Source organism: Phragmites australis, chromosome 1, assembly GCF_958298935.1.
Source record: "Phragmites australis chromosome 1, lpPhrAust1.1, whole genome shotgun sequence".
In the NCBI taxonomy this organism is placed as follows: Eukaryota; Viridiplantae; Streptophyta; class Magnoliopsida; order Poales; family Poaceae; genus Phragmites; species Phragmites australis.
In genome coordinates, this window is record NC_084921.1 from 52,164,063 (window position 1) to 52,191,176 (window position 27,114).

A 27,114-nucleotide genomic window follows, 5' to 3' on the forward strand; every position below is an offset into this window, starting at 1 on the left:
AGCGACCTTTATTATTGGGTTAGCTTGGCTGGCCAGTAGCACGCCATGTCGACGAGTGATCCGGCCGGCCCGTGTCAGCTTCAACAAGTCAGCCTGCCATGTTCACTCTCGCAGCAGTCTCACTCGATCCCCCTCCTCGATGTCCTCTCCGCTGTAGATTGGGGACGACGTTTCTAGCTACTCTCTTGCCCATCGATCTCATTCATTCGATCTCCGATCGTCACACATTGCATGCGATGCGATCGATCTGAGCTCCGCCGCTCCGGCCCGGATCTCAGCAGCGATTGGGTAGCATGAAAGCATCACGTGAGAACGCAGAATAACGCACGCGATAGCAAGATAGATACGTAATGTACTTTAACCTTGACTTTTCAATGGTTAGGGATCGAGCCAGACAGTCACTATTATTTTTCCGAGTTGTAAGTACCGTACCTATTGTAGCTATGATGTACATATAATTATATACTTAGGTGGATTGGCACTCATACACCACGTCTATTTTTTTTCATAAAATACGATAAAAGAAGAGTAACAAAAATTAGATTCACCATTTTTAACATCTTAATATTTATTTATGAATTTATCAATATTTAACACATTCATTTAATTATAGAGAAAATAGTGGTACTTTTATGCATTCACATAATTTTAACATGTAGAAGACAATAATACAAACCTAACTAAATTTGTTTCATATTTTTTTTAAGTTTTAGATATTTTCCTACGCATTTTAGACTATTTCAGCCAATTTATCAATATAACTATTATTCCTTTTGCTATGTTTATGGAATTTAGAAAAAAAAATTATGTATACATACATATATATAGATACATATATGTACACATACGCGAACAATAGCTACAGTAACTCGACACTTTAAAATTTCTCTAATTCTTAACCCTTTAATATATGTAATAGATATACTACTTAGAGAAAGGAAACTCTATATGGTATGTGAACACCTGAGCTATCTCATCCTTTCATCCCTTTTATCTGATATCTATTATTTTATTCCCTCACATATCTTATAATTTTTACTACCTCTTTTATATAAATCTTAATATAAATAAATAATGCTAATAATTCATACCTCCGCAAAAGCTATTGAAATTTTCCCTTCCATACTGCCTATGTAGATTCAACTACCAGTAATACTACGTTAGGTACTCATCTACACTCTGATCAAACATCTCCGTTTTTCTTTTATTACTGAATGTTAGTTTCTTCGTAGACTGTGACTCTCTTTTGCTTGCTGGTTTGGTGAGCAAATATAAGTAACCGGTGAAGGAATAATCCAGATCCTCGAAGAAGAAACTAAAGAGAGGACCAACTGAACAAGCAAGATTAAGCTGGCACTGCAGTGGATGAGCAGACATATAAATTAAGTTGCTTATTTTTTTGAAAGAGAAATTAAAGTTGCTTAATTGGTGCTCCTCCGATCCCATAACAGCACACGGAGGCAACTTTAGTGTATATTTTCTTTGCAAGGTGCAAATCTGGACACGTCATAAGGTGATGCGTTGGCTAAATAAGCTGTAACGTATAAACTTCCTAGTCCATCCGAAGTGGGCCCTGCTTGAATAGAAATATCCAGTCTCACCCAACTTTTCCCAACCTGCGCCATTTTTTCCCGCGGAGATTGCCATGGCTCTCCTTCCCGTCTCTTCCCCCAATATACTCCCTCTCCACCTTCCTCCCTCTCCATGGCGGTAGCTAATTGATTCCCCATGCGTACGAAGAAGCAGGCAGACATACACGCAATTCGGATGGCGCCGTATGAGCAGATCGGAAGGACGTGAAGGCATGGGGAGGCGGAGCGACATAGCACCGCAGTAGGGCGAGGCACAAACGCGCAGGCATAGGGAGGCGGAGCGGCATAGCGCCATAGTAGGAGGCGAGACGTGAACGCATGGATGTAGCACCAGTGAGGTGTCGTGCCGTTGATAAAGCCAGAGGAGGCGCCTCCATAGGACGCGAGGTGGTTGTGTCCGACCCTGTGCTGGAGCTTCCGTGATGCAGTTGCCTTGTGGATTTGCTTCCCTACAAGCTCACACGGTACGATTCATTCTTGTATTTTTGTTTTGGGTTCAGTCTTCAGTCGTAGATGCATGATGTCGATCCATTTGATGGTGAAGTAAAAGAAAAGATTCTTTTGATGGTGAAGTAAAAGAAAAGATTATTTTGATGGTGCCGTACATGCTTATCAAATTCTCGTGCTATTAATAGGAAATAATTTTACATTGATGCTCACTTCTAATACATGGGGATTAAAATTAAAGATTACAAATGAAAAGGCTTCTAAACCGTGGATATATTATTAAACAAGGAGTACAAGTAAAGCTAAGCTTGATCATCCCCAAATTTTTGCCATATGTGCTTGACCAAGTCAGCCTTTAGTTGATGATGCTTTTCTTGATCACAAATAGCGTTGTTTGCTTCAAGTACCCTGGAGAATTCATAAATTGGGCTATGACCAGACCCCACCAAAGGTTGAGAGTTTCCCTGGTCATAATGATTGTCTTCGTTCCGTACATCATACTGCTCGATGTCGTTGTACCGCACCTCATAGAAATTCCTCTCATCTTCAACTATCATGTTGTGCAGTATAATACATTATATCTGCAAGTGTTTCTTCTTTCCAAAAATGTGCGGGGCCTCGTAATATTGCAAATCAAGCTTGCAAAACTCAAAATGCCCGTTCAATATCTTTTCTTGCAGCTTCTTGTGTTTTTGCAAATAATTTGTGTTTCTCACTATAAGGCAATGGAATTGTCTTTACAAACTAGGTAGTACACCATATTATATTGGTTTCCATTCAGTGTAAACTGAACTGTCATAGCACTTGCTTGCAATATGTTTGTAAACAAAGGTGACTGATTCAAGACATTAATGTCATTGTTTGAACTAGCAACACAAAAATAATATGACATATCCACAGGTCATGCGAGGCAACAACTTCAAGCATGATTGTTGATACTTTTTTATCACCACAAGTATATTGGCCTTTCTATGCTATCGGATAATATTCCCAATACCAATGCATGCAATCAAGACTACCTAGCATTCTAGAAAAGTCACGCGCTTCACCTACAAACAGTAATAACCGAATTCTTCAGTGGGTCTTCTTAGATATTCTGGACCAAAATTCAATCTAATTCCTTTCACAAATTCAACCAAGCACTCAATGGTAATGCTTTCAACAATACGTAAACCTTCATCCAATAAATCTGCAGGACTACCATAGGTCAACATTCGCATAGCTATGGTGCACTTGAGTAGAGGTGAAAAACCAAACTTGCCAAATGCATCTCTCCATTGATGAAAATATAGAGACCACTCACCAAGGGTATGCACAATACGCTGAAACAAATGCCTCCTCATCCTGAACCTCCGCCTGAATTGAGTATCAGTTTACACCGGGTTGTTGCAGAAGTAGTCAGCTTCTAACCAGTTGTTTGCATCTTCTCATTTCTGGTCTATGTACCTTCGAGAGCCACTTCAACACTGATTGGTATTAATCTCCGCTTCAACCTCAACATCAATATCCGCTTCAACCTTGGCCAATCGCCGCTTCAAGCTCCGCTTCAATCTCAGCTTCAAGTGGGTCATTCATAAACTCCCACATGAGCCTCTCAAGGTTACACTCGCTACTAAAATTGTCTGAGTTTTGGGGCTAAGAATTTGACTGGGTAGACATTTTAGAAGTGGTCTAGCTTGCTGCTGCCACCCTTCTTCCTATATAAGTAGAAGGAAGCTCTCACAACGGCCAGTTTTCCAATAGCTAGTTCTGCAACAGCTAGAGTCCCATGTGATGTACATTTTTATATTATTGAAATTGAGATAGACAGCTATTTGATGAATTGGTAATAGAAATTGATTGGTAATAGAAATTTTTATTACAGGATGATACATTGATCGGTACATCAATAATTTTCCTAGGGCTAATACATGCTACTTGGATAAAAAAAATATGCCAGTTGGATAGTACATTCTTCAAGGAAGCTACAACGTAAAGCTACATCATGCATACACACTACTTGACTATTTTTTACTTTTCTTCAGGGAACATCTACATTTCTATATACTTCAGGACACTCTCGTGACATTGCTGTAGCATCTAGGCCCCTAGGTAAGTGGTAAGTATTTTGGTGATTAATGACAATCGTATCATTGTGACTAATAATTTGTTTTGAAGGAAATAAAAAATTCAATTCACAATGATAATTGGTTATTCTTGGTCCCTAAGGCGATTATATGGATGATCAAAGGACTTGTGCATCAAGATTAAGGATCTTCTAGTTATAAGTGTCACAAAGAAGATGAAGGACACTTAGAGTAGTATAGGTTATTTTTCTTTATTCTTTTGATCGTACTATAAAGAGGGGCTAAGAATAGTAGCTTAACCTAGTGAGTCTAGACTTGGTTTGATACACACTTATAAAATTCTAGCACTAAATAGCTCATAGAAGCACATGGTTAACATGTCGAGAAGCTAGAGCTCAAGAAAGTTTTAATTGGACGAGCTCAGAGAAAATTTACTTCACCGGATGATCCGGTCTATATGAAGTGATCTCACCGGTGCATATGGTTATCTCAAGATAGAAAACACTCTAGATGCACCGGATGCTCCGATGAACAAAGTAATGTAATCACCGGATGATTTTCTGGGTGATAAGTGGCCAAAATTGTTAGAAGAGTTACACTGGATAGTCCGGTGATAGTGTGGTGATAGCATCGGTCTATTTTCAGCAGAAGGGGCATTGTTAGGAAAAATTAAAGTTCAACTCATCGGATTATCCGGTGATGCAATGATGACAACACCAGACTATTTATTCCAGAGGCGATTCCAAGGCAAGAATTCTGAAGCTCAGTTCACAGGATGGTCCAGTGAAGATGGTGTTTACACCAGACCAATTATTGCAGAGAATAGTTTATTGTGACAGAAAAAACTTCCCTTACCAGATGGTCCGGTGAAAGCAAGAATGGATCACCGGAGTAATATTTCTAGAGAGGATTGTTTCGGTTGGATTGAAGGAGTTCTACTCACCGGATAGTCCGGTGATAGACACATATGCACACATGAGCTTTTCTACCAGAGAAGATTTTGAGGACAAAAGAAGTTTAACCAACCGATAGTCCGGTGATAGCAATGAAATCATCACCGAAGCATATTTTCCAGATAGGGTTGCAACGGGCAATTTAGCTAGTTTGTACGCACATGATGGTTCGGTGTTAGATCGGTGTTCACCGGATGATGTCACCGGACTATTTCTCACCAGTAACAGCTAATGACAGCTAGCACAGTGGCAATGTAAGTTTGTACTCACCGGATTGTCCGATGTCAGTGTGGAGATACTCACCGGATCATCCGGTGTTAACAGAAAAAGTGGGTGGTTAGGTAACGACTATAATTTGGATCTCTAGCCTATAAATACTCATCCACTTGGTTTCATTTATCTCTCTCATATCCCAGAGGAATTCATACACTATGTGTGTCAGCAAGAAGCAAGGGAGAGCATTTGAGTTGATTTCCAAGTCCCTAATTGAATATTAAGGACATTATTAGTGCTTGAAGAGTAGCAAGTGTGCATCTAGCTGTAGTCTAGGCTTGATCTTGGTCAAGTGAAGCTATTGACTTATTACTCTTTGTGGTTGGCAACATCTAGCTGATCTTTGGTGATTAGTAGTGTCTCGATGAGCTCTTGAAGTTCTTGCAGGAGCCTTGGGAAGAGCTATGTACTTGGTTTGATATCCGCTAATCCGAAAATGGAGAAGTGACAATCATGATGGGGCACTTGAGTCTTGGTGACTCAAGGGGAGTAATATCCTTAGTGGATGCTCTAACGAGGACTAGGGGAGTGCCAACTCCTCGATACATCGGAAAAATATCCGGTGTTCTCTTGTTTATTTCTTTACTATTCTACAATTTAATTTCAGTATTTACATTCTTGCAAGCTTTTAATTCCATATTTTTTAGTGTTTTTGCTTGCTTGTTTAGTTGCATTCTCCTAGCTTGTTCGTGTAGTCGTATTTCTTTTCATCTAGGCTAACTTTGCTATTTGTTCTAATTTTTTGTAGAAGTTTTTAATTGCCCAATTCACCCCCCTCTTGGGCCATTAGAACTTTTCAATTGGGATCAGAGTCTCGTGCTCTTGATACGCTTAAAATCCTAGAGCAATGACCCCAGGGAGTGGAAGTAGCGTGCCAAAGTTCAAGGGAAAGAACTTTGCATATTGAAAAGTTTGCATGGCGAGCTATCTTGAGGCTATTTCGCTCGAAGTTTGGCTAGCTGCCTCTATTGGGTTTGATCAACCTTTTACCGACCAACAAGTTAGGTGGAATACTAAGGCTAAGAATGCTATATTTTAGGGAATTAGTGAAGAGGTTTTCTCTAGAGTTAGAAGCAATGAATTTGCTAATGAGATTTGGACCGCTCTTTGTGAAATTCATGATGGTTCTAGGAAAATTCGTGGGGAAAGATATCATGCGCTTATGAATGCTCTTAATCAATTCAAGATGCTTCCTAATGAGTTATGCAATGATGTGTATTCTCGCATGAATATACTTGTGAAATAAATCAATTCTTTTGAACTCACTCAATTGTCTCAAGAAGATATTATTCGTAGGATCTTGATGATGCTTTTCAAGCTGTAATACAACATTGTCATCTCTCTTCTTCATGAAAGGGACATGAATAACATGACCATCACCGTTGCTGTTGGAAAGATATGTGCTTATGAGATGTTCTTGTTTGGATATCATGAGTCTTCATCCAAGAAGAATCTTGTTCTCAAGGCAAATATGGTTGACAAGAACAAGAAGAAGATGAAGCTCCAATCATAAAGTGAAAGCAATGAAGATGAAGATGATGATGATGATAGTGACGACTCTGACACCGAGCTTGCTCTTCTAATGAGAAGAGCCACAAGGATGATCTCCAAGTTTCATAAGAAGGGCTACAACTATGATCCATGAAGAACAAATTTCGTCCAAAGAAATTTGATAAGTCCGGTGGCAGAGATAAGAAGAAGTGCTACAATTATGGTGACCTTAACCACATATCATATGATTGCCCTCATCCTGACAAGAGAAATAAGAACAAGTCCAAGAAGATTAATGCAACTGAAAATGAGGACAAGCACAAAAGGAAGAATCAAGACAAGAGAAAGAAGAAGCTCTTCAACACGAATGATGGAGGCCGCAAGTCCTACATTGTTGGTGAATGGGTCTCAGGCAAAAGTTCAAGTGATGATTCAAGCGATGATGAAGACAACAACTTCGTGAGCCTCGCCATCACCAATGATGATCCACCTCTACCTCTACCACCTATGTGACTCATGGCAAAAAGTAACAACAAGGTAAGTAGTATGGAAGATGATAGTAGTGATGATGATAATCTTTCTCTTAATGATCTATCTAAGCTCATGAATTACTATGCTACTATTATCAAGAAATAAAAAGCAAGCTAAAATCAAGTATCTTGAAAATGCTAATGTTATACTTAGTTCTAATAATGATGAGTTGCTTCCTAAATACAATGATGTGCTTAAGAAATATGATGAAGTAATTGCATCTAGCAAGTCACTTGAGGCTAGTAACAAGAAGCTAAAATTTAAACATATTGACTTGAAATGCAAATATACAGAACTTGAGTTAGCTTATGATGCCATTGATCCTAGCATGAATGAATTGCCTATTATTGATGTTGTTAAGGTCAATGCATCTATTTCTTGTGATGATCTTCTTGATATACCATGCTCCTCTTCATGTGATAATATATCATCCTAAGACTAACCATGCAAGGGAGCAAGAGCTCAAAGAGGAGATTGCAAATCTCAATTCATGTGTATCCCGGTTGACTAAGGGAGAGTACAAGCAAAGAAAATTCTCATGAAAAATGTATTGTACTACAATAAGAAAGGTCTTGGATGCTTTTCCAACCCGGTGGATAAGATCATCAAGTCACCAAAGATCAAGAATTACTTTATCAAGAAAATTGATTCATATTGCTAATATTATGAAGTCACAGGTCACCACACAAGGGAGTATCCAATTCCTACTAAACTCCTTCCTACTTTGCCTTTCAAGTACAAGTCTACTTTTCATTATCACAATTTTCTATTGCATAAACGTAAAAGTGGTAAAGTCATGGCTAAATTCAATGAAACTCAAGCTAAGGGAAAACTTTCTAGGTAAATTTAGGTGCCTAGAGCTCTTATGAGTCACTTTAAAGGTACCAAACTTGGTTGGATACCTAAAAAAAGCTTGATTCATGTGTGTAGGTAAACTACAAAGCTGGTGGGAAGTATTGGATACTTGGTAGTGGATGTATATAACATATGATCGGCGATGTAAAGATGTTCTCCTCACTAAAAGATGATATGGGCGATCATGATAAAGTCACTTTTGGTGATAATTCTAAGACAAATATGATAGGTTCGGATAAGATATCAATCTCCAATGATTTCTCTATCTCTAATGTTTTTTTTAGTAGAGTCACTTAGCTTTAATCTACTTCCTGTAGCTCAACTATATGATTTAGGCTTCACATGCTTATTTACTGATGTTGACGTTATCATAACTAGCAAGAAGCATAATGATCTAATCTTTAAAGACTTTAGACATGGACATATATATCTTGTGAATTTCTCCTCTAATGAAGCTAGCTTGACTACATGCCTCTTCACCAAGACATCTATGGGTTGACTTTGGTATCGTCTACTTGCACACATTAGAATGTGCCAACTCAAGAAGGCGTTCAAGAACATAATGATAGTTGGTTTGAAGAATATTGTATTCGAGAAGGACAAGTTGTGTAGTGCTTGCCAAGCAAGAAAACAAGTCGCAATCTCACATCCATACAAGTCCATGATGTCTACATCAAGACCCTTGGAGCTACTACATATAAACCTTTTCGGACCAACTATCTACAAAAGTCTTGGTGGTAATCTTTATTGCCGTGTAATTATTGATGATTATATAAGATACACTTGAACTTTCTTTCTAGATGATAAGAGCAAGATCATTGGGATCTTCAAGAAGTTCGCGAAGAGTGCTCAAAATGAATTCGAGGTCACAATTGTGAAGATCCGGAGTGACAAACGGCACGGAGTTCAAGAACACATACATTGAAGAATTTTGTGATGATAGAGGCACTAAGCATGAGTTCTCATCAACCTACACCCCTTAACAAAATGGCGTTGTGGAGAGAAAGAACAAGACCTTGATCACTCTTGCAAGAGCAATGTTGGATGAGTATGGTACACCGGAGAAGTTTTAGCCGGAAGCAATTAACACGGTGTATCATCTATCCAATCGAGTGTACCTCTGCCAACTATTGAAGAAGACATGATATGAGCTTCTCATTGGGGGAAAACCCAATATCTCATATTTTCGGGTGTTCGGGTGTAAGTGATTTATCTTCAAGAAAAAAGAACGCCTAGGAAAATTTGAAAAACGTTGCGATATTGATTTTCTTGTTGGTTATGCATCTAACTCAAAAGCATATCAAGTATTCAACAACGCCATCGGTCTTATTGAAGAAACATGTGATGTGGAGTTTGATGAATCTAATGGCTCCTAAGGAGAAGGTGTTTCTTGTGATGATGTAGGTTATGAACCCTTGAGAGATACAATGAGGAATATGGCAATTGGGGATATCAAGCCTAAGAAGGATGACGAAGATGTACCTTCTACTTCAATTCCTCACACCTTCATGGTGCCCTAAGTTGATGAAGATGAGGACAAGAATAATCAACCACTTCCATCACATGATGTTCATATCTCTCAAGAGGAAGCTCAAGCTTAAGCTTAAGATGTTGCACCACTATAAGATACACCTCAAGAACCACAAGTGAAGCATACGCATATTTCTAAGGATCACCCGATTGACTTGATCATTGGAAGTCCATCTAGGGGAGTACAAACTCGCTTTCGTCAATATACTTCATTTTATGAACATTATTTGTTTGGAATCCACACATGTAGATGAGGCTCTTAAGGATTCGGATTGGGTGATGGCTATACAAGAAGAACTCAGCAACTTCACCCGCAAGAATGTAATTGGAGCCAAGTGGGTCTTCCACGGTAAGCAAGATGAACATGGTATGATGGTACGCAACAAGTCAACACTCAACACGCAAGGATTTTCACAAGTTTAAAGTTTAGATTTTGACGAAACATTCGCTCCCGTGGCAAGGCTTGAGGCCATTCATATCATTCTTGTATTTTCTTCACATCATAATATTAATCTTTATCAAATGCATGTGAAGAGTGCATTCTTAAATGGCTTCATCAATTAAATTGTTTATGTTGAATCACCCCCTGGTTTCAAAGATCCTAGCTATCATAATCTTGTCTATAGGTTGCACAAGGTGCTTTATGAACTAAGCAAGCCCCAAGAGTTTGGTATGAACGTCTACGTGACTTCTTCATCAATCAAGGATTCAAAATCGGGAGGGTGGACACCATATTATTCACAAAGATCATCGACAATGAGCTTTTCTTGTGTTAAATTTATGTTAATGATATAATATTTGGTTCAACTAACAAAGAGTTTTGTAAGGAATTTGGTACATGTTATCTAGGGAGTTCGAGATGTCAATGATCGACGAGCTCAACTAGGAAGGAACATTCATCCATCAAGACAAGTATACGAGGGACATCCTCAAAAAGTTCAAGATGGATGATTGCAAGCCAATCAAGACCCCCAAGCCTACTAATGGCCATCTCAACTTGGATGAAACGGGTAAACCGGTTGACCAAAAGCTTTATTATTATATGATTAGGTCGCTTCTTTATCTTACCGCATCTAGGCCTGATATTATGTTTAGTATATGCATGTGCGCTCGCTTTCAAGCTAATCCTAAGGAATAACATCTTAGCGCGGGTAAAAAAAAATCCTTAGATACCTAAAGCATACACCTAGAATAGACTTGTGGTACCCGAAAGGTGCTAGTTTCCTACTCTTAGGATACTCGGATTCAGATTTTGCCGAATGCCATGTGGATTGTAATAGTACTTCGGATGGCGATTCCTAGTTTCATGGTCTTCTAAGAAGCAAAACTCGGTAGTCTTATCCACCGCGAAAGCCGAATACATTGCCGCTGGAGCATATTGTGCTCAAATCCTTTATACGAAGCAAATCTTGTTAGACTTTGGTGTTCGTCTAGAGAAGGTTCACTCCTTTGTGACAATGAAACTGCTATAAAAATAGCAAACAATCATGTTCAACACTCCCGCATAAAGCACATTGATGTTCAAAACAATGCAAAATTAGTTCAATTCCATGCAATTTGAGAGCATGTTCATCTGTATATGAGCCTAATTGCTAAAAAATTTCAAATTCGAGTTGAATTCATTCAAATTTAATCAAATATCATTCAAATTCTACCTCAATCCAAGAAATTCATGATCATTTGCTGAAATTAGAATCATATCATTCACTTTGATCATGTTTTAGGGCATGTTGATCTAAATTGTGGATAATGTGCTCAATTCTTTCGTATCTAGGTCAAAATGGCAAATTTGTCCTAAATTCATATATCTTTTGATCAATTCATTCAAGTTAAAGTCATATTCTTTGAATTTGATCATTACCCTGTCGCAAACGTGAATCCATAGCATGTTCGTCAAAATTCTCCAAAATTCTTGCTTAGATTTCAGTTTTGGGTCAATATCTTGCCAATTTTATACCCAATGCATTTGCTCATCTTGTTGTCATCTATCTATTTGTCAGATGGGTTGTTAGTGCAGTAAAAAGGGCAAGGGCAAGGCTGTTGAGCAACCAAAGAAGAAGTCGAAGGCTCAAAAGGAGTGGGATAGAGCCTTAGCAGCAGCTAAGGCAGCAAACACTTAGCGAGGTTTCGCAATCCGAGGCGACTCCACTACTCCGCGTCGGTCCACCTGCACCCGTCTTACCGGGAGGTTGGGTTTGACGCCTTTCGGCCAGTTAGGCAGCCGGAAGAGGGCTCGTCAGGAGTCAGAGCCAGTTGAGGAGGAGGAGGAGCAGGCAAAGCAGCAGCAGACAGAGCAGCCAGAGGAAGAGACAAAGCTTAGGCTCATCGATGTGACTTCTTATAAGTCATAGAGGATTAAGACGCTGCATTTTGTGCCCATTGAGGAGTGGTTTTCTAAAGTTAGGGATGAGGGAGTTGATCCCCGGTTCTAGACAGTCCTGCAAGAGAGCTTCTTCCACTCCTATCTCAGGAAGAAGGTTAGTTTGAGCTAGCACAAGATGCTCAAGTGATGCTATATGCAGTCAGCTGCAGGGGGAGTGGACGTGAGGCAACACTTTGACGCCTTCCCTGGACTTTCAGTTCTGCTCACTGGCGTGGACATATATATAGAGGATTGGGTCAGAGTGTTCTACACCACAGTCTGGATTGCACCAGAGAGGAACTTTATTCATTTCATGGTCCAATGTGACATTTTTAGATTATATCAGAACAATTTACTTGAGTCTCTAGGGGTTCAGACGAGTCCCAAGTATCTGCACGAGATCATTCATCCAAATGACAAACCCTCTCGTCGTCCCCTGGTTGGTGGCATCTTCCCCACTGAAGAGGAGATCATGCTGCTCTTCAGACAACCCTTCGCTCTAGGTTCGCCGTGACTTCTAGACATGCTGACACATGTAGCGAAGGCCATCCACATGGCCCTGAGATGGAGTTTGCTGCCGAGGATCGGCTAGAGAGAGGCTATCACCAGCCTGCATCAGTGGTTGATTTTTTCCATCCTTACTCACCGCCGTTTTGATATCGTGGATCTGATCCTATATGAGATTGAAGATGCTATAGCATATAGGATGTCCCTAGCCAGACATCAGTTGTATGTGCACTTCATCTCTCATTTGTTTGCTCACGCCATCAAGTATCTCGAGTTCCTCGAGACCTATGAGGAGTCAGCTACTCGCTTTAAGGAGTATGCTCCTTCTGCTCTTGTAACACCAAGTTTTAAAGGAACAAAATTGGGCACAACACATGTATGCCACGATCAAGTTTCATATATGCGTTTACATCATCAGTGTATCATCACAGTGTTAAAATTACAATAACGTTATTTACGTATTACAAAAGGACCCAATGGTCTAAAAGAAAACACAGCGGAACAAGAGATCTTCAGCGCTAGCGGGGCTTCCATCTTCCTTAGACATCAACCGGGGGCACTACAGCCTCGAACAGCAACTCTGGGTCGAAGTCATCTTCGATAAAGGTTGTAGCTTCATTGATAGCTTCTGAACAACGGTAGAATGCAAGAGAAGGGATAACGAGGGTGAGTACAAAATGTACTCCGTAAGTGAAGGGAAAACATGCTATGGGGCTTAAGTCAAGGAAAGGTTAGACAAGGTTAACTACACTAAGCAAACTTTAGCCTATAACTCTAACAACAGGCATCATATTTACTAAGTATGAAGACACCACTATAGCAAAAGGATTGACTCATCGGATTCCATCCGGCTACCAAGACTCACCTAGTTACCCGACCAATCATACCAAACTCTGATCCCATCTAATCCTAATGAAGTCCAAGTCCGCTCTTATCTATGAGCACGGCTGATCGACTAGATTGATACTCTGCAGAGTTTGCATAGCTTTCCCCATGAGTCGTGATTCCTATGTTGCTTCACACTTCCGGGGTGTGGAGTCAAGGTCTTACTACAAGGCATTTACAAAGCTCCCGCCAGCTTGCAGGCACCCACTGAGGTTTCATCGCTAACAGTTGATTACATCGCTGCAGAAACCCCCTCTTGTGCCACTTAACTGTCCAACGGTTCCCACAGAGTTAGAGGGGTGGCTAATTAGTTGGCCAGGCTGTGCCCATATAGGCCTCGTGGTTGTGCGGATTCACTTGGTTACATGTTCAAAAACCGGTCCTTAGGACCCCACATAGGAACAAGCACAAGCCTGCTATATAGCACCGCCTCAAACCAACCATCCTGTAGGATCCCTATACCATGTTGCTGCAAAAGATTACCATACCCGATTCTTGTTGCGTAGACATTAGTCAAGATTAACATTTTCCCGACTATGATTAGACTAGCATATACTACCCATTTTAACCCATGGTTAAACAACGGTGACAAGGAATATTCATACAAAGCTTGTAAATCCTAACATAGGAGTCTAATTTAGACAAGCATGCATAGAAGGAATAAAAATAGGGGCAAAATGCTAAAGGACACTTGCCTTCATCGGAGGGTTGCTCAAAGTCTTCAAAAGCTTGATCTTGAAGATGCCCGAACTACTCACCTCCTAATCGACAAAACGAAAAAAAAACACACAAAGAAAACTACTAAGAATAGTACACCATATAGTACTAAAACTAGGTAAAATCCCTATAAAAAGATCCTAAACGTCGCTATGAACATTTTAGCATGAAAATCACCCAAAACGGAGCTACATGCAAAAAATATTGAGTTTTTGAAGTTTTAGGGGCTAAACTGCAAATTTTACTTGATTTTCGAGAATAAACTGAATTGACTTTATACTGAAAAATTCTAATTACGAGGCCATAAATCAAAACTGATTTAATTCTCTATTGGAAAATCTCATGGAAAAGGTTTATGGGCCTATGGACCACGGCCTCGAGGCCGGTCCATGGGTCCACGGTGGATCGAACCGAAAGGGTATGCACCCCTCTGAACTGGGCCGTCCATCCGAGATCGGACGGCCGAGGTTCAAAGGAGCTTGGACCGAGTGGCATGAACACGAGCAATGGCCGGCCGACAGCGGTGCGCGGCAGGGACCTCACCGGAGTAGCGCAAAAATGCGCTACCGGCCATGGATCTCGCCGGAAAGCGGCGCAAAACAGAGAGGGTGACACGGGGAAGCTCACCGTGGGTCTCTTTGCGACGGAGGGGAGATGAGGGCGATCGACGGGGTTGAAGCTCAGTGCGAGCGGCCCTCCGGTGATGGGAAGACGCCGAGAAGCGGTGCAAGCAGGCCCTCGGGAACTTGCGCACATGGGAGAGGGATCGATTTGATCAAAGGGAGCTCACCGGCGACGAATTGAGGCGGCAGAGCTAACTCAGCAGCGTTCGGGAAGAATCAGCGCCGAGGACGATTCCGAGCGGAAGAAAGGGGGAAATGGGGTAGTGTGGCTCGGGTGCGGAAACTTGCGAAGAAGGCAATAGCCAGCTTATATAGGTGTGAGAGGGGGAGGAAGGGGACCGGCCGGGGAAGTTTCCAAACGGTGAAGAAATGCCATAAATCAAATTGAATAGAGAAGGAAAGAGGGGAGGAAAGGAGGGGGCGGTTTCCATGCACGAGTGAAGTAGGGGAGGGGATCGCGGGCATGCCTTTTAATCGGTGAGTAATGGTGCGCAGAGGATGTGCGTTTTGAATCGGCAGCGGAATTTGGGGGTGGATCGGGTGGCTGCGGGAGGAAGGAGAAGGCCAGCCGGCTCGGGCTCGGGTGGCTCGGCACAACGGCTCAGCTCTACGCCGGGCCCACATGGCAGCGAGACAGGGCGGGGAAAGGGGCTGGCTCGGGGACGCGTCAGGTCGGCTCGGCGCGGCCCAGCACGGGAAGAAGGCCGGTGGCCCACGTGGGTGAAAGAGAGGGGAGGGAAGAGGTGGGCCGGGAGAAGGCTTCGGCCTGGGACACTTTATTAATTTCGAAATCCTTTTTCTTTTTTAGATTTTGCTTCAAATTCAAAAGGGGTTTTAAACGAGCGACTTCTAGCGATCTTTTGCAAACTTTTTTCACTCATGAAAACCTATTGCAGCTGCTATTAACTTCTAACAAAATTTTAAACTATTGCAAAAAAATTGAAATTTATGGTGTTACAGCTCTCACAGACAGACGCTGTGGTCAGTGAGCCATGGTTCACACTCAGGAGCTGATCCTTGTTGACGAGCAAGAGAGAGCAGCAGCTGAGGACCAGGCCCTAGCAGAGGCCGCAACAGAGCTACCTCAATATATCTTTGACGTGGACAGCGATTCGGACTCGGACGACATTGAGTACATTCCTCCGGTTGCTAGGTCACACGATGCCGAGACAGGAGGTTCTTCTCAAGCAGCTCCTCAGATATCTGTTCTTACTTCTTCAGCGCATGATACAGTTCCTCCAGTGACCCCTACTGCGCAGATTTCAGAGCTTGCATTGATTTTGCAGTAGATGCAGCAGCAGCAGGTAGTTTAGTAGAAGCAGATCCAGCAAGAGATAGCAGCACAGGGTGAGATGCAAGCGAAGCTTTAGGCTAACATGATTTGCCAGTAGGAGCAGCGGATGGTCTTCTTGCAGTCTCTTCAGCAGCAGCAGCAGGCCATGTTCTCAGCACTTCAGTCAGACGGAGAGAACAATGCTCGCATATTCTCTTTCTTGTTCTAGCACACCGGCCTTCAGTTGTCAACTTCACCTCCAGCACCAGCTCCAGCAGCCAGTCCTCTCCCAGACAGCGTCAACGGACTTTTGACTACTCCGGGATCAGACTTTCCACTATTAGCTCTCTTCACCATCAGAGTATCTTCTGAGCCTGCCGGGATGTCTTCGAGGCCAGTGCTTACCTCACTAATGTCACATCTACCCACTGGACCTCTTTGTTTTGAGGACTCACCGCAACTGATCGTTCCAGCTCAAGAGCCTCATGTTGTGCCTCTAGCTAGCTCGCAGCTTGTGCTAGATGAGGTCGATCCTACTCTTCAAGAGGTGCATAGTCAAGTTGACCAAGACATGGCCGCCCAGGGTGTCGACACCTCCAGTTCCAACCCTCGTCTAGACACAGTGCAGAGTTAGACTGCAGTAGGAGCATCCTCTCCAGCCAACGACGCTGTCGTTGAGCTTACCTCGTCTGCATCCAACTCCAAGACCGATGCCTCTCAGTTCGTGGTGCAGCCTTCTTTGGCAACATTGTCTCCCTCGTCTCCTCCAGCTCCAGATGTGTAGATATGTTCTCTTTTTTGGTGCTTAGATGCCAAAGGGGGAGAGAGTCTAGTCTTAGGGAGAGTTTTGAAGAGAGATTGCTAGTCTTGAGTGTCTAGAGAGCTTACTAGTTTCAGGGGGGTCTAGTTTAGTTTTTGGGTATCTAGGTTCAGCTTGTTTAATCTTATGGATTTTGATGTAATAACAGGCTATTTGGTTCTTAATCGTTGTGTTTAGCTTACCATCACATTGTGTTTTATTTCATGTGTGCTTAATTCTATTTCTTCTAGCATGATATGTTGTTCTAGTGCTATGCTTTCTCTTGCGTTATTGTTATATACTGCCAATTGCCCAGTATGATAGGGTGTACTTCAATTCATATCTATATCTTCTTATACGTGTTGTCATCAATCACCAAAAAGTGGAGGGGGGGGGAGAGATTGTAGCATCTAGGCTCCTAGGTAAGTGGTAAGTGGTTTGGTGATTAATGACAACCGTATCATTGTAACTAACATTTTGTTTCGAAGAGAATCAAAAATTCAGTTCACAATGATAATTGAGTATTCTTGGTCCCTAAGGTGATTATGTGGACGATCAAGATTAAAGATCTTCTAGTTGTAAGTGTCACAAAGAAGATGAAGAACACTTAGTGTAGTATAGGTTGTTTTTCTTTAGTTTTTTGACCGTACTATAAAGTGGGACTAAGAGTAGTAGTTTGACCTAGTGAGTCTAGACTTGGTTTGATGCACACTTGTGAAATTCTAGCACTAGGTAGCTCATAGAAGTCCATGGTTGCCATGTCGAGAAGCTAGAGCTCAAGAAAGTTTGAATTGGACGAGCTCAGAGAAAATTTACTTCACCGGATGATTCGTTCTATGTGAAGTGATCTCATCGGAGCATACGGTTATCTCAAGACAGAAAACACTCTAGATGGATGCTTTGATGAACAAAGTGATGTAATCACCGGATGATTTTCTAGGTGACACATGGCCAAAATTGTTAGAGGTGTTATACTGGATAGTCCGGTGATAGTGTGGTGAGAGCACCGATCTATTTTCAGCAGAAGGGGCATTGTCAGGAAAAATTGAAGTTCGACTCACCGCATTATCCGATGATGCAATAATGATAGCACCGGACTATTTATTCTAAAGGCGATTCCAAGACAAGAATCCTGAAGCTCATTTCATAGGATGGTTCGATGAAGATGGTGTTTACACTGGACCAATTCTGGCAGATAATAGTTTATTGTGGTAGAACAAACTCTACTCACCGGATGATCCGGTGAAGGCAAGAATGGATCACCGGAGTAATATTTCCAGAGAGGGTTGTTTCGGTTAGATTGAAGGAGTTCTACTCACCGGTTAGTCCAATGATAGACACATATGCACACTAGAGCTTTTCTACCAGAGAAGGTTGCTATTTGTTCTAGTTTTTGGTAGAAATTTTTAATTGCCCAATTCACCCCCACTCCCCCTCTTTGGCCATTTGATCCTTTCAATTGCCTTTGTACATCATTGTATCCTAAAGTATCCAAAGCCATCAGGTCCAGATACATGGTCAACAGATCAAACTTTGCTTTCTCTTTTGCGGCGTTTTCCATTGCTTTAGCTGCCTCTTGCATTGCTTCTTTCTTTCTTCTGTGTTGCTTCATGATATATTTTCATCTTCTCAGTTCTAACTGTTTCCAAACTAAATTCAGATGTGCACTTCTTCTCTTTCCTTTTCAGTCTAGCTTTGGCCTTTTTCTGTCCTTTTGGTCGAGACCGTTCACTTGGTTCTGCCTCCTCACTTTCTTGGTTTGAAGAAGATGTGTAGGCCCCTGATGCATTGAGCTTCAATCTCTTGTTCATATTTGTTTCTTGGTTCTCTACTTTGTTTGCCCATTTTGGTTGGTCCTTCACTACTTTCTACCTGTAATTAAGTGTGAATGGTTTCTCTTGTGCTTCTCTTTTGTATACTGTATGGGCTTTCTCCATAACCTGGTCATCAGATTCACCACTCCATGTGCTCGCTTCATTCTAATCCAACACCCATTGAAGTGCACTATCAGCTTGTTCGTCTTGGTGTAGTGGGTTTTACATTATGAAACTATCCTTATCCTATATGCTGCGATGTTGCTATTGAATTCTGCTACAATTTTCTTCCAAAAGTCAGGGCCCTTATGTGAATTCCCCTTGACTGAATCAATGGAATTATGCAACCATGCAATAACTAGTTTGAGATTCTCTTCTTCAGTCCAATTCATATGTCCTCCTTTCTTTTCTTCATCACTATTATCACTCCATGCTTCGGTGTTGACATCATCATTGATTTGTGGTGTAGGAGAAATCGGTGAGGCTGGACTTGAGCCGGCAACACCATGACCAAAAGCCATAGACTCAACTGGTGATGAAGCTCGAACACATTCACTTCCAGCTCCTCTTCCAAATGCTACACCAGGAGAAAAGTTGAAGTTGGCTTCATATGGGATGCTACAGTGAAAACCTCCGTATGATTGGTGTGGAGGCATGTCATAAGGATTGAAGTTCCGTGGAAGCTAAGGTTGGAATTGTTGGCTAAATTGAGGTGGAAAATTGGTTAGAAATTATGGTATTGAGTATACTTGGAAGGATTGGTTGGTTCTGTTTTGTTGGTCAAGTTAGGAGCTTTAAGGATTGAAATTAGATGAATCATTCATGAGATTTTCTTGACTGTAAGTTTTTTTTTAAGATGTTTGGTTTTAGATATGTGTGATGGATGTGTATGCTTCTATCTATTTAGAAGAGGCAGATATGTTTATATTATTTAACGGCTAGCTGGCAACAGTCATGCCAACAACCAAGCAAACTATCAGACGAACGGCCATCAATAACTGCTCTGATAGAAATTATTAGTTTATTCTTTATACCGATGCTCAAATAAACCACAAATCAGTAGCAATTCTAAGCAATCATTTTCCTCCAATACATTACACCTCTCTCACTTCTTTCTTTCTCTTTCTTAAGACCACACCCAAGGGATTCCCGTCGTGGAGAAAAATCCCTTTCGTAAAGAGATTTTCGTTCCTTTCAGTGCTCCAACGGTTTCCCTTCACGGTTCCTATTACGAAGGGATTCCCAAGGTCATTCCCTTCAGGACGAGATTCTCTCTTCTTTTCCTTCACGATTTCCCTCAAAGAGAAACTGTTGAAAATAAAATAAAATAAAATAAAAAGAATAGAAACAGAAAAAAAATCGAGAAAAAAACAAAATAAAACAAATATAATTAAAGATGATCTAAAAGCGCACACACTGGAACTGTCCTAAACGGGTACGTCACCTGCTTGTAGCAGTTGCAGCAGCAGTACTACTGCACTATATGCCCTATTTAATCTGCGAAAAAGGACACCTTTCAATGATAAGTGCATCCATCGAATGGTGACTCGGGACCGTACGGAGAGAGAAGCGGGACAGAGAAGAGAAAACGTCAACGCCTTGATGACCGACGCCTACACCGCAACGATAACCGCGGATTCTCCAACCGAGTGGATGCCTGCCCTGCAACAGCGTTCAACACGAATTAAGTCAACACTCGAGCTGCATGCTTGCACTTCTTTAATTCTTACCTGCCTTGAGCCCGGTCAACCCTCTCAGTCAATGCCGCTGATCATCCCGCGTAATTGCCTATGATAAAACACCTGAGGGAGGATTATATCGTTCTAGGATTATTTCTTAGGATCTAGTAATTCAAATATATTTCAAACTAAGGGTTTGAGTCTTAGATCTCGCCGCCTTGGCCACCTCAATTTGTAAGAGACCCTTAGGTCTCCTTTTAAACGTGCAATTTTTTTTCGAGCTCAATACAAATTGAATGGTTCTTAATTATTATTATTTTATGAAAAAAACTCCTTTAAAATTCTTGTGTTCCACAAACATCGTATTCTTTCTATTTTTGCACGTGAGCTCACCTCGATTGGTTCTCCGACAAGAGATGAAAATTCAAATTCCCACAAACCACACATCCGTAATCAATTCTCTGACAAGAGACTAGGATTCAATTCCCACAAACCGCACAATTAGATGTGATCAATCTTGGCCTCATTGCTTTGTTGGATCCAGGCACCACTCACTTTAATGGCGAAATTAGGACACAGTATCCAGCGGCCGGCGACGGACGAGTCGTTGACCCTCATCACCAAGCTATAAAGCGGCGACAGCGTCGGTGCCGCTAAACGTCTTTGCGAGCCCTCGCGCCATGATTGATCACGTCCTGAGCTTCTTCCACGTCGCCCGCTAACCCGCCCCGATTAAATCCCCAAAGCGCCCGCGGCGTGGGGCGGCCACGTCGCCTCGCGGTGGAGCGTCGTGGGCAGCGCGGCCTGGGTTCGGCCACGTCGGCGGCGACGACCCTCCCGCGCGAGGATGGATCGATGGCCTACCTGCTTTCCAACTAGCTCCTTAATTGCCGATTGATCAGGCCCTGATTTGCAACCTTTTTGTCATAAATATATCTATCTATTGAAGATGAAGATCGATATATGGGGCAGTGCTACCATCGATCGCTTCTTGAATGTATTAGTATTACTGAAACTCACTTGCATACTGTGCCTAGGAGGATGCAAGTTTTATAATTTTTAGGTCATTGAGTCGATCTGAAATTAAAAGTAAATAAATTAAGATTTATTTTTACCTAATTAAGTTAAGGAAAAATGAACAAAATAATAACCTAGAACTACCTATTAGATACTCACTTGCATCCCTAGTGCAAGTGACAGCCAATTCTACAGAAAAAAAAAATACTCTGAAATTGAGCTAAAAAACGAAGCTCTCGTTGTTACATTCTTGACGCTGAATGATGAGTGATACACTAGGTTAGCTCTTTAGCTGAAAATTCTGGAGCAGTTAAGCTGTATACTAGTAATAGTCGAGTTTTTTTAAACCGATTGATCACTGCTATTGTTCTGAATACACTGGTGGACCGCTGTTAGTAACCAACCGTTCTTTTGCCTGCCTGCGTCCAAACTAATTGACCAGCTAGAAATCCGGCTCATGAATACAACAGTTTCACTGCTTCAGGATGCCACTCCTACTGACTGCCTCCAAGCAAAACATCGAATGTTCATTGTACATCTACCATCATCGTACCGCTTTGTGATTCAGAAAAAAGGCTGACTTTTGGCAGTGGCAATTGCTCTCTCGTCTTGCAGAATTCGTTTTCTTTGCAAGAAGAGATCCAATGTAGGGGATGAGACTTACCTGATATAATTGCCTTCTGACGCTGACACGCGAGCCCCACGTCTTGATTCACGCGTAAGTCTAGTGGCAATTTCCCAATGTAGGAGCATCCTCGGCAGCCAGGAAGTCAATGTAGCAGACACAATCTGCTCAAGAAAACTTAGCAGACAGAAGCGCCAGCTCGCACACAGCATAGCTTTCCGCTGTTCTGCTCTGCTCTGCTTGTAGTTCAGGCAGACAGGATCCAACAATTCTGTCTGAGATTCCATCCCGCCTGGTCTGACCCTAGTCGTGACGACGTGACTATGACCATCCCCTCCCAGGAATCCCATCTCTCCTCGGCTCATGGACCAACCCCAACCAAACCCAAAAGATACAGTAGTAAAGAAAGAAAGAAATATTCGAAACCATGGCCCATGCATGCAGTTCATCTCCCGGTCAATCATGCAGCCCTCTGCTCTGCTTTTCATTCCAGATAACTCAGCAATCGAAGAAAATCCAATAGATAACTCTGCCTAATTGCAATTTGTCCTTGTTTTGCATATCCAATGGCAATTATGCCAGGCAACTCGGCGAGGGCAGGTCGTGGTGTGGCCCTTGCCCCCAGCAAGTTATTGCCAAAAGCGCGCGGCCGCGTCCGCGGCTCTCGGCTCTACTGTAGCAGCGATACAGTGCAGTGCCTGTGCGTGGAAGGATTGGGACATGCGTGCAAGCCACCTCAAGTGAAATTCGTTCGCGCGCTCTTTATAAGCCTCCCCCGCGCGCCTCCATGCAACACTCTTCCCTCCTCCTCCCCCTTGCGCCGTCTATGGTCGTTGCGTTCCCACCGCCTCACCGCGCGTAGCTAGCTTATGGCCTTGGCAGCCACCAAAGCAGCGGCAATGGCGGCGATCCACCCGCAATGCGGGGGCGCGACGATCCCGCGCGCGCAGCGACGAGTGCGGTGCCGCGTGCGATGCGCGGCGGGAGTCACGGCGGCGACTGTGGCCGCGGCGTGCGTGCCGGTGGAAGTGGCACGGCGTGGGCCGCGGAGGACGACCGTGGCAGGCATGTGGAGGCAGGTGCAGGGGTGCGACGACTGGGAGGGGCTGCTGGAGCCGGCGGTGCACCCGGTGCTGAGGAGCGAGGTGGCGCGGTACGGTGAGCTGGTGGACGCTTGCTACAAGGCGTTCGACCTCGACACGGCGTCGCGGAGGTACCTCAACTGCAAGTACGGCCGGGAGCGGATGCTGGAGGAGGTGGGCATGGCCGACGCTGGGTACGAGGTCACGAGGTACATCTACGCGGCGCCCGACGTCACCGTGCCGACCATGGAGCCGTCCACCAGTGGGCGGGGCCGGTGGATCGGTTACGTCGCCGTGTCCACTGACGAGATGACCCGGCGGCTGGGCAGGCGCGACGTGCTCGTCTCGTTCCGCGGCACCGTGACGCCCGCCGAGTGGATGGCCAACCTCATGAGCTCGCTCGAGCCGGCGCGCCTCGACCCCTGCGACCCGCGCCCGGATGTCAAGGTCGAGTCGGGCTTCCTCAGCCTCTACACCTCGGCCGACAAGACGTGCCGCTTCGGCGGCGCGGGGAGCTGCCGGGAGCAGCTCCTCCGTGAAGTGTCCCGCCTCATCGACTCGTGCTCCAAGGACCACCCCGGCGAGGACGTCAGCGTCACCCTGGCCGGTCACAGCATGGGGAGCGCACTGGCTCTGCTCTTCGCGTACGACCTCGCCGAGCTAGGCCTCAACCGCGGCGCCCCCGTGACCGTGTTCTCCTTCGGCGGGCCGAGGGTCGGGAACGCCGCATTCAAGGCCCGGTGCGACGAGCTCGGCGTGAAGGCGCTGCGCGTGGCCAACGTCCACGACCCGATCACCAAGCTCCCGGGCATCTTCCTCAACGAGGCCACCACTGGGGTGCTCCGCCCGTGGCGCGCCTCATGCTACACCCACGTCGGCGTGGAGCTCCCGCTCGACTTCATCAAGGTCGGCGACCTGGCGAGCGTGCACGACCTCGGCACGTACGTCGGATTGCTCAAGAACGGCAACAAGCCGGCACAGCCGTCCGCAACCCGACCAGGGCAGCGCCGTGACGGCGGCGTGCTGGCGAAGGTGATGGAGTTCGTGGGACGGCAGCGCGCCGGGGCGGTGCCGTGGCAGGACGCGGCTCTGCAGATGGGCGGCTTGGTGCAGACCCTGGGACTAATCTGATCGAATCAACCGGCGGTCAGGATTAACCGGCCACTAATCCTCTTGGACAAATTTTTTTTTTAGGGTACGAGGTCGTTTGTCTCATTAATTTCTTGTGTACAGATCAGATCGATTAACCTAACTTGATCACCATGATCATAGAATCAAGATCGCAAAAGAATTCTTTCTCCATTTGGTTAATTTTGTTCGCACAGACACAGTGTACAGCAATGCTTGATCATGCAACGAAAGCAATGCTCGAAACAGAGCAGGCAAACACACGACAGTGCTGATCTGATTTGTTGGATTTCTAATGGAGAAAATCCCTGTCCACACGTCCGTTTCGACCGCCGCGGGCTGCTGATGGAATTGCATGGCTCCATCGGGTCCGTTGGTCTCGGCACAGCTGAACGGTTGCGACGCAGGGGCGGATCCAAGCCCCAGCTACAGGTTCGCAGCCAATGAAAGCCTCTAAAATTTTTTTATTATGAATAAGGAAGAAGGAAAGAGAAAAAGAGAAGAAGAAGAGAGAAGTGGAAGAGTTACCTTTCAGGCTTTTCTGCATCTGCCACTATCGCGACGCCACGATTCGGCATGGCTCACAAAACTGTTAGTCTGTTTGCTTTCTTTTTCCAAGAGAAGGACACCCTATCTACAATAGAAAATTAGTACTCTAAATACTACTACTTCGCTAGTATTTCATCTAAAAGAAGGCACTAGTGCAACAGTATTCCATTTCACCAAAAGAAATCAGATAATGGTGTCATGGCTAAGATAACCGGGGGGCCAAGAAGCTGTGCTTTAATTTCAGGATTGGGACATGCTTAGCAGCATTCTTTGCCATTCTTTCCAACTAATACTCCAGGTTAATTTGGTACTTATTCTTCTTCTCCTCTTAAAAGTCGCGTGTTCCCTGATCACAGATTCCTACCGATCCAACCCCGGAGTTCCCAGTCGCGTCCCACTAGGATTTTGTTCTTCTACTCCCAGCTGCTTGGTTTTTTATTCCTTTTGATCTTTTCTTTGGATGCATTTGTTGGCAATAAGATCTTAAGAAATGCAGCTCATGAACCGCCATGAGCAGATCAAAATATACCCGAATTAGAACTGGGATCTCTCACAGCTTATTTGGTCAATCGCTTCATCTTCCTTCCCTCGCCAACCATGCAGCCGCTATTTTTCTTCCGTTTTCCCACTTCATAGGCACCAATACGCCTCAGGTCCAAACTGCAAATGCCACTTAAAAATGATAGGTAAGGTTCGTCTAAAAAAATTATTCGGTTGAGAAATAGATAGACCCAAAAATAAATAGCTCGTGCAAATACTTATATTACAAGGTGTGATTCTGTATTAATTACAGCATTTTCGTCCTTACAATATAAGGGCATATTTCATAGAGCTCTCCCTGATTCAAATTCTCTGCGGAGAGTGATTCTCTATGAGAAATAATTCAGTGGTTGAAAGTGATTCTCTAGAATAAAAACTATGAATAAATTAATTCTGTGAGGAAAGTGAATCAGGGGAAGCTGTTTTTTTCAGCTCATCAGCTTCTAGTTTATTTCAGATAATCACTCTCACGAATTTTACCTAAAGAGCTAAAAGCTGAAAACTATTGTTTGACAGAGCTCCCCTGATTCCTGCCAAAAAACTGCTCCGAAAGCTTTACCAAACAGACCCAAAATATTGTTTTGACATGGTGGGTGGTGACTCCGTGCGTCTATCTGAGAAGGGTGTTTGTTATGTGTTCCTTTAAAAAATTATATTACTTTTTAGTGGTTATTATGAACTAATCTTGATTTGAGTCAAAATTTGATATCTATCAAGTTCTCATTTTCTTTTTGGATTGGAGGATTTTGGTGGAGAGTATTGGTGTTTTGTACTCCATACAGAATTCCTAAAGAATGGCTCAATGCAAAGGAATTTTGAAGTTTTTTTTAAAAAAAATCATGAGAGGTTTAGACCTCATGCAGATTGGCCTTCACTCCATTTTTTATTGAAAAAATCCTCTAAATAATACAAACACCTTACTCCTATAGGATTACACTAACGTTCCTATAGAATTCGGATGTTCAATGTTTCCTGTGTTTCAGAGGAGAATCCCCTGTTAATTTTGGTTCGTGTCATAGAGGCAAGAGAGGCCATGGCTTTCCATTTCAAGTTTTAACAAACTGTTAGTATGGGCAATTTCCTAGATTGGTCGGACCTAAACAAGATATCAAGTAAATGGATAACCACTTCTAGCTGTAAGGGAAAAATCAAATTGCCAAGAACAAATGCATAATTTACACGTAAATTGAAAGGGGCCTTACATTTTGTTATAAAAAACAAAGACAAAAATGTAGGCTTGGCTTTAGGTGTTGCTTTCAGTAGGTAAAGACGCAGGTCAATATTTCTCATCTTGTTATTCCTGAACAATTTATTAAAGAAGATAAAATAAAAGCAACTGTTTGCTCCTGCGCGTAATTGTCAATTATTCTTTCCATCTTATGTACAGCTTTTGCAATTTTCAACTGGCCGCTTTAGCTTTTGTGAACTATGCAATTGGTTATCATAATAATCTTTCTAGCTGCACAATTGAGAACTCTATGACCGTGAATTGTACAATGGAGGACCCACATAATTTGTAGCTAGTGGAACATGAACTGAGAAGTTAACCAAAAGATATATGTGCCATATCGTTGCACTCGCCACCGGGTGGTTTTGTTTGTTGAGAAGGCATCACAACAGGTCGCATGTGTCAAGATTTTTTTCTCACGAGGATGGCTTGAAGTGGTACATAAGAAAACATCATACGGCATTACTTTTTTTTTTTTTTTTTTTTTGCTGGAACAGCAGGAGCGCGGAGTCATTTAATAGAGGGAACATAGAGCATTTACATGAGTT

General features: G+C 43.1%; 1 protein-coding gene and 1 long non-coding RNA gene across 4 annotated transcripts; both read left to right on the forward strand.

Moving 5' to 3' along the window:
* Positions 1-1,603: 1,603 nt before the first annotated feature.
* LOC133926691 (uncharacterized) lies at positions 1,604-21,314 on the forward strand. 3 transcript variants are annotated; one of them, XR_009911158.1, is made up of 3 exons: positions 1,604-2,056; positions 4,064-10,748; positions 20,942-21,314. It is a non-coding gene; the product is annotated as an uncharacterized LOC133926691 (long non-coding RNA). The 3 variants fall into 3 exon arrangements; XR_009911153.1 differs by lacking the exon at positions 20,942-21,314 and adding an exon at positions 11,739-15,045 and having other exon boundaries at positions 1,604-3,638; XR_009911151.1 differs by lacking the exon at positions 20,942-21,314 and adding an exon at positions 11,739-15,045.
* Positions 21,315-22,855: 1,541 nt separating this feature from the next.
* On the forward strand, positions 22,856-24,394 carry LOC133890703 (phospholipase A1 EG1, chloroplastic/mitochondrial-like). The gene has a single exon (XM_062331203.1). It carries the CDS (start codon positions 22,909-22,911, stop codon positions 24,250-24,252), a length of 1,344 nt encoding a protein of 447 aa, XP_062187187.1. The 5' UTR covers positions 22,856-22,908; the 3' UTR covers positions 24,253-24,394.
* The last annotated feature ends 2,720 nt before the right edge of the window (positions 24,395-27,114 follow it).

Bases quoted from the DNA above. Each gene is read 5' to 3' on its own strand.
- LOC133890703 (XM_062331203.1), top strand. From the start codon at position 22,909: ATGGCCTTGGCAGCCACCAAAGCAGCGGCAATGGCGGCGATCCACCCG.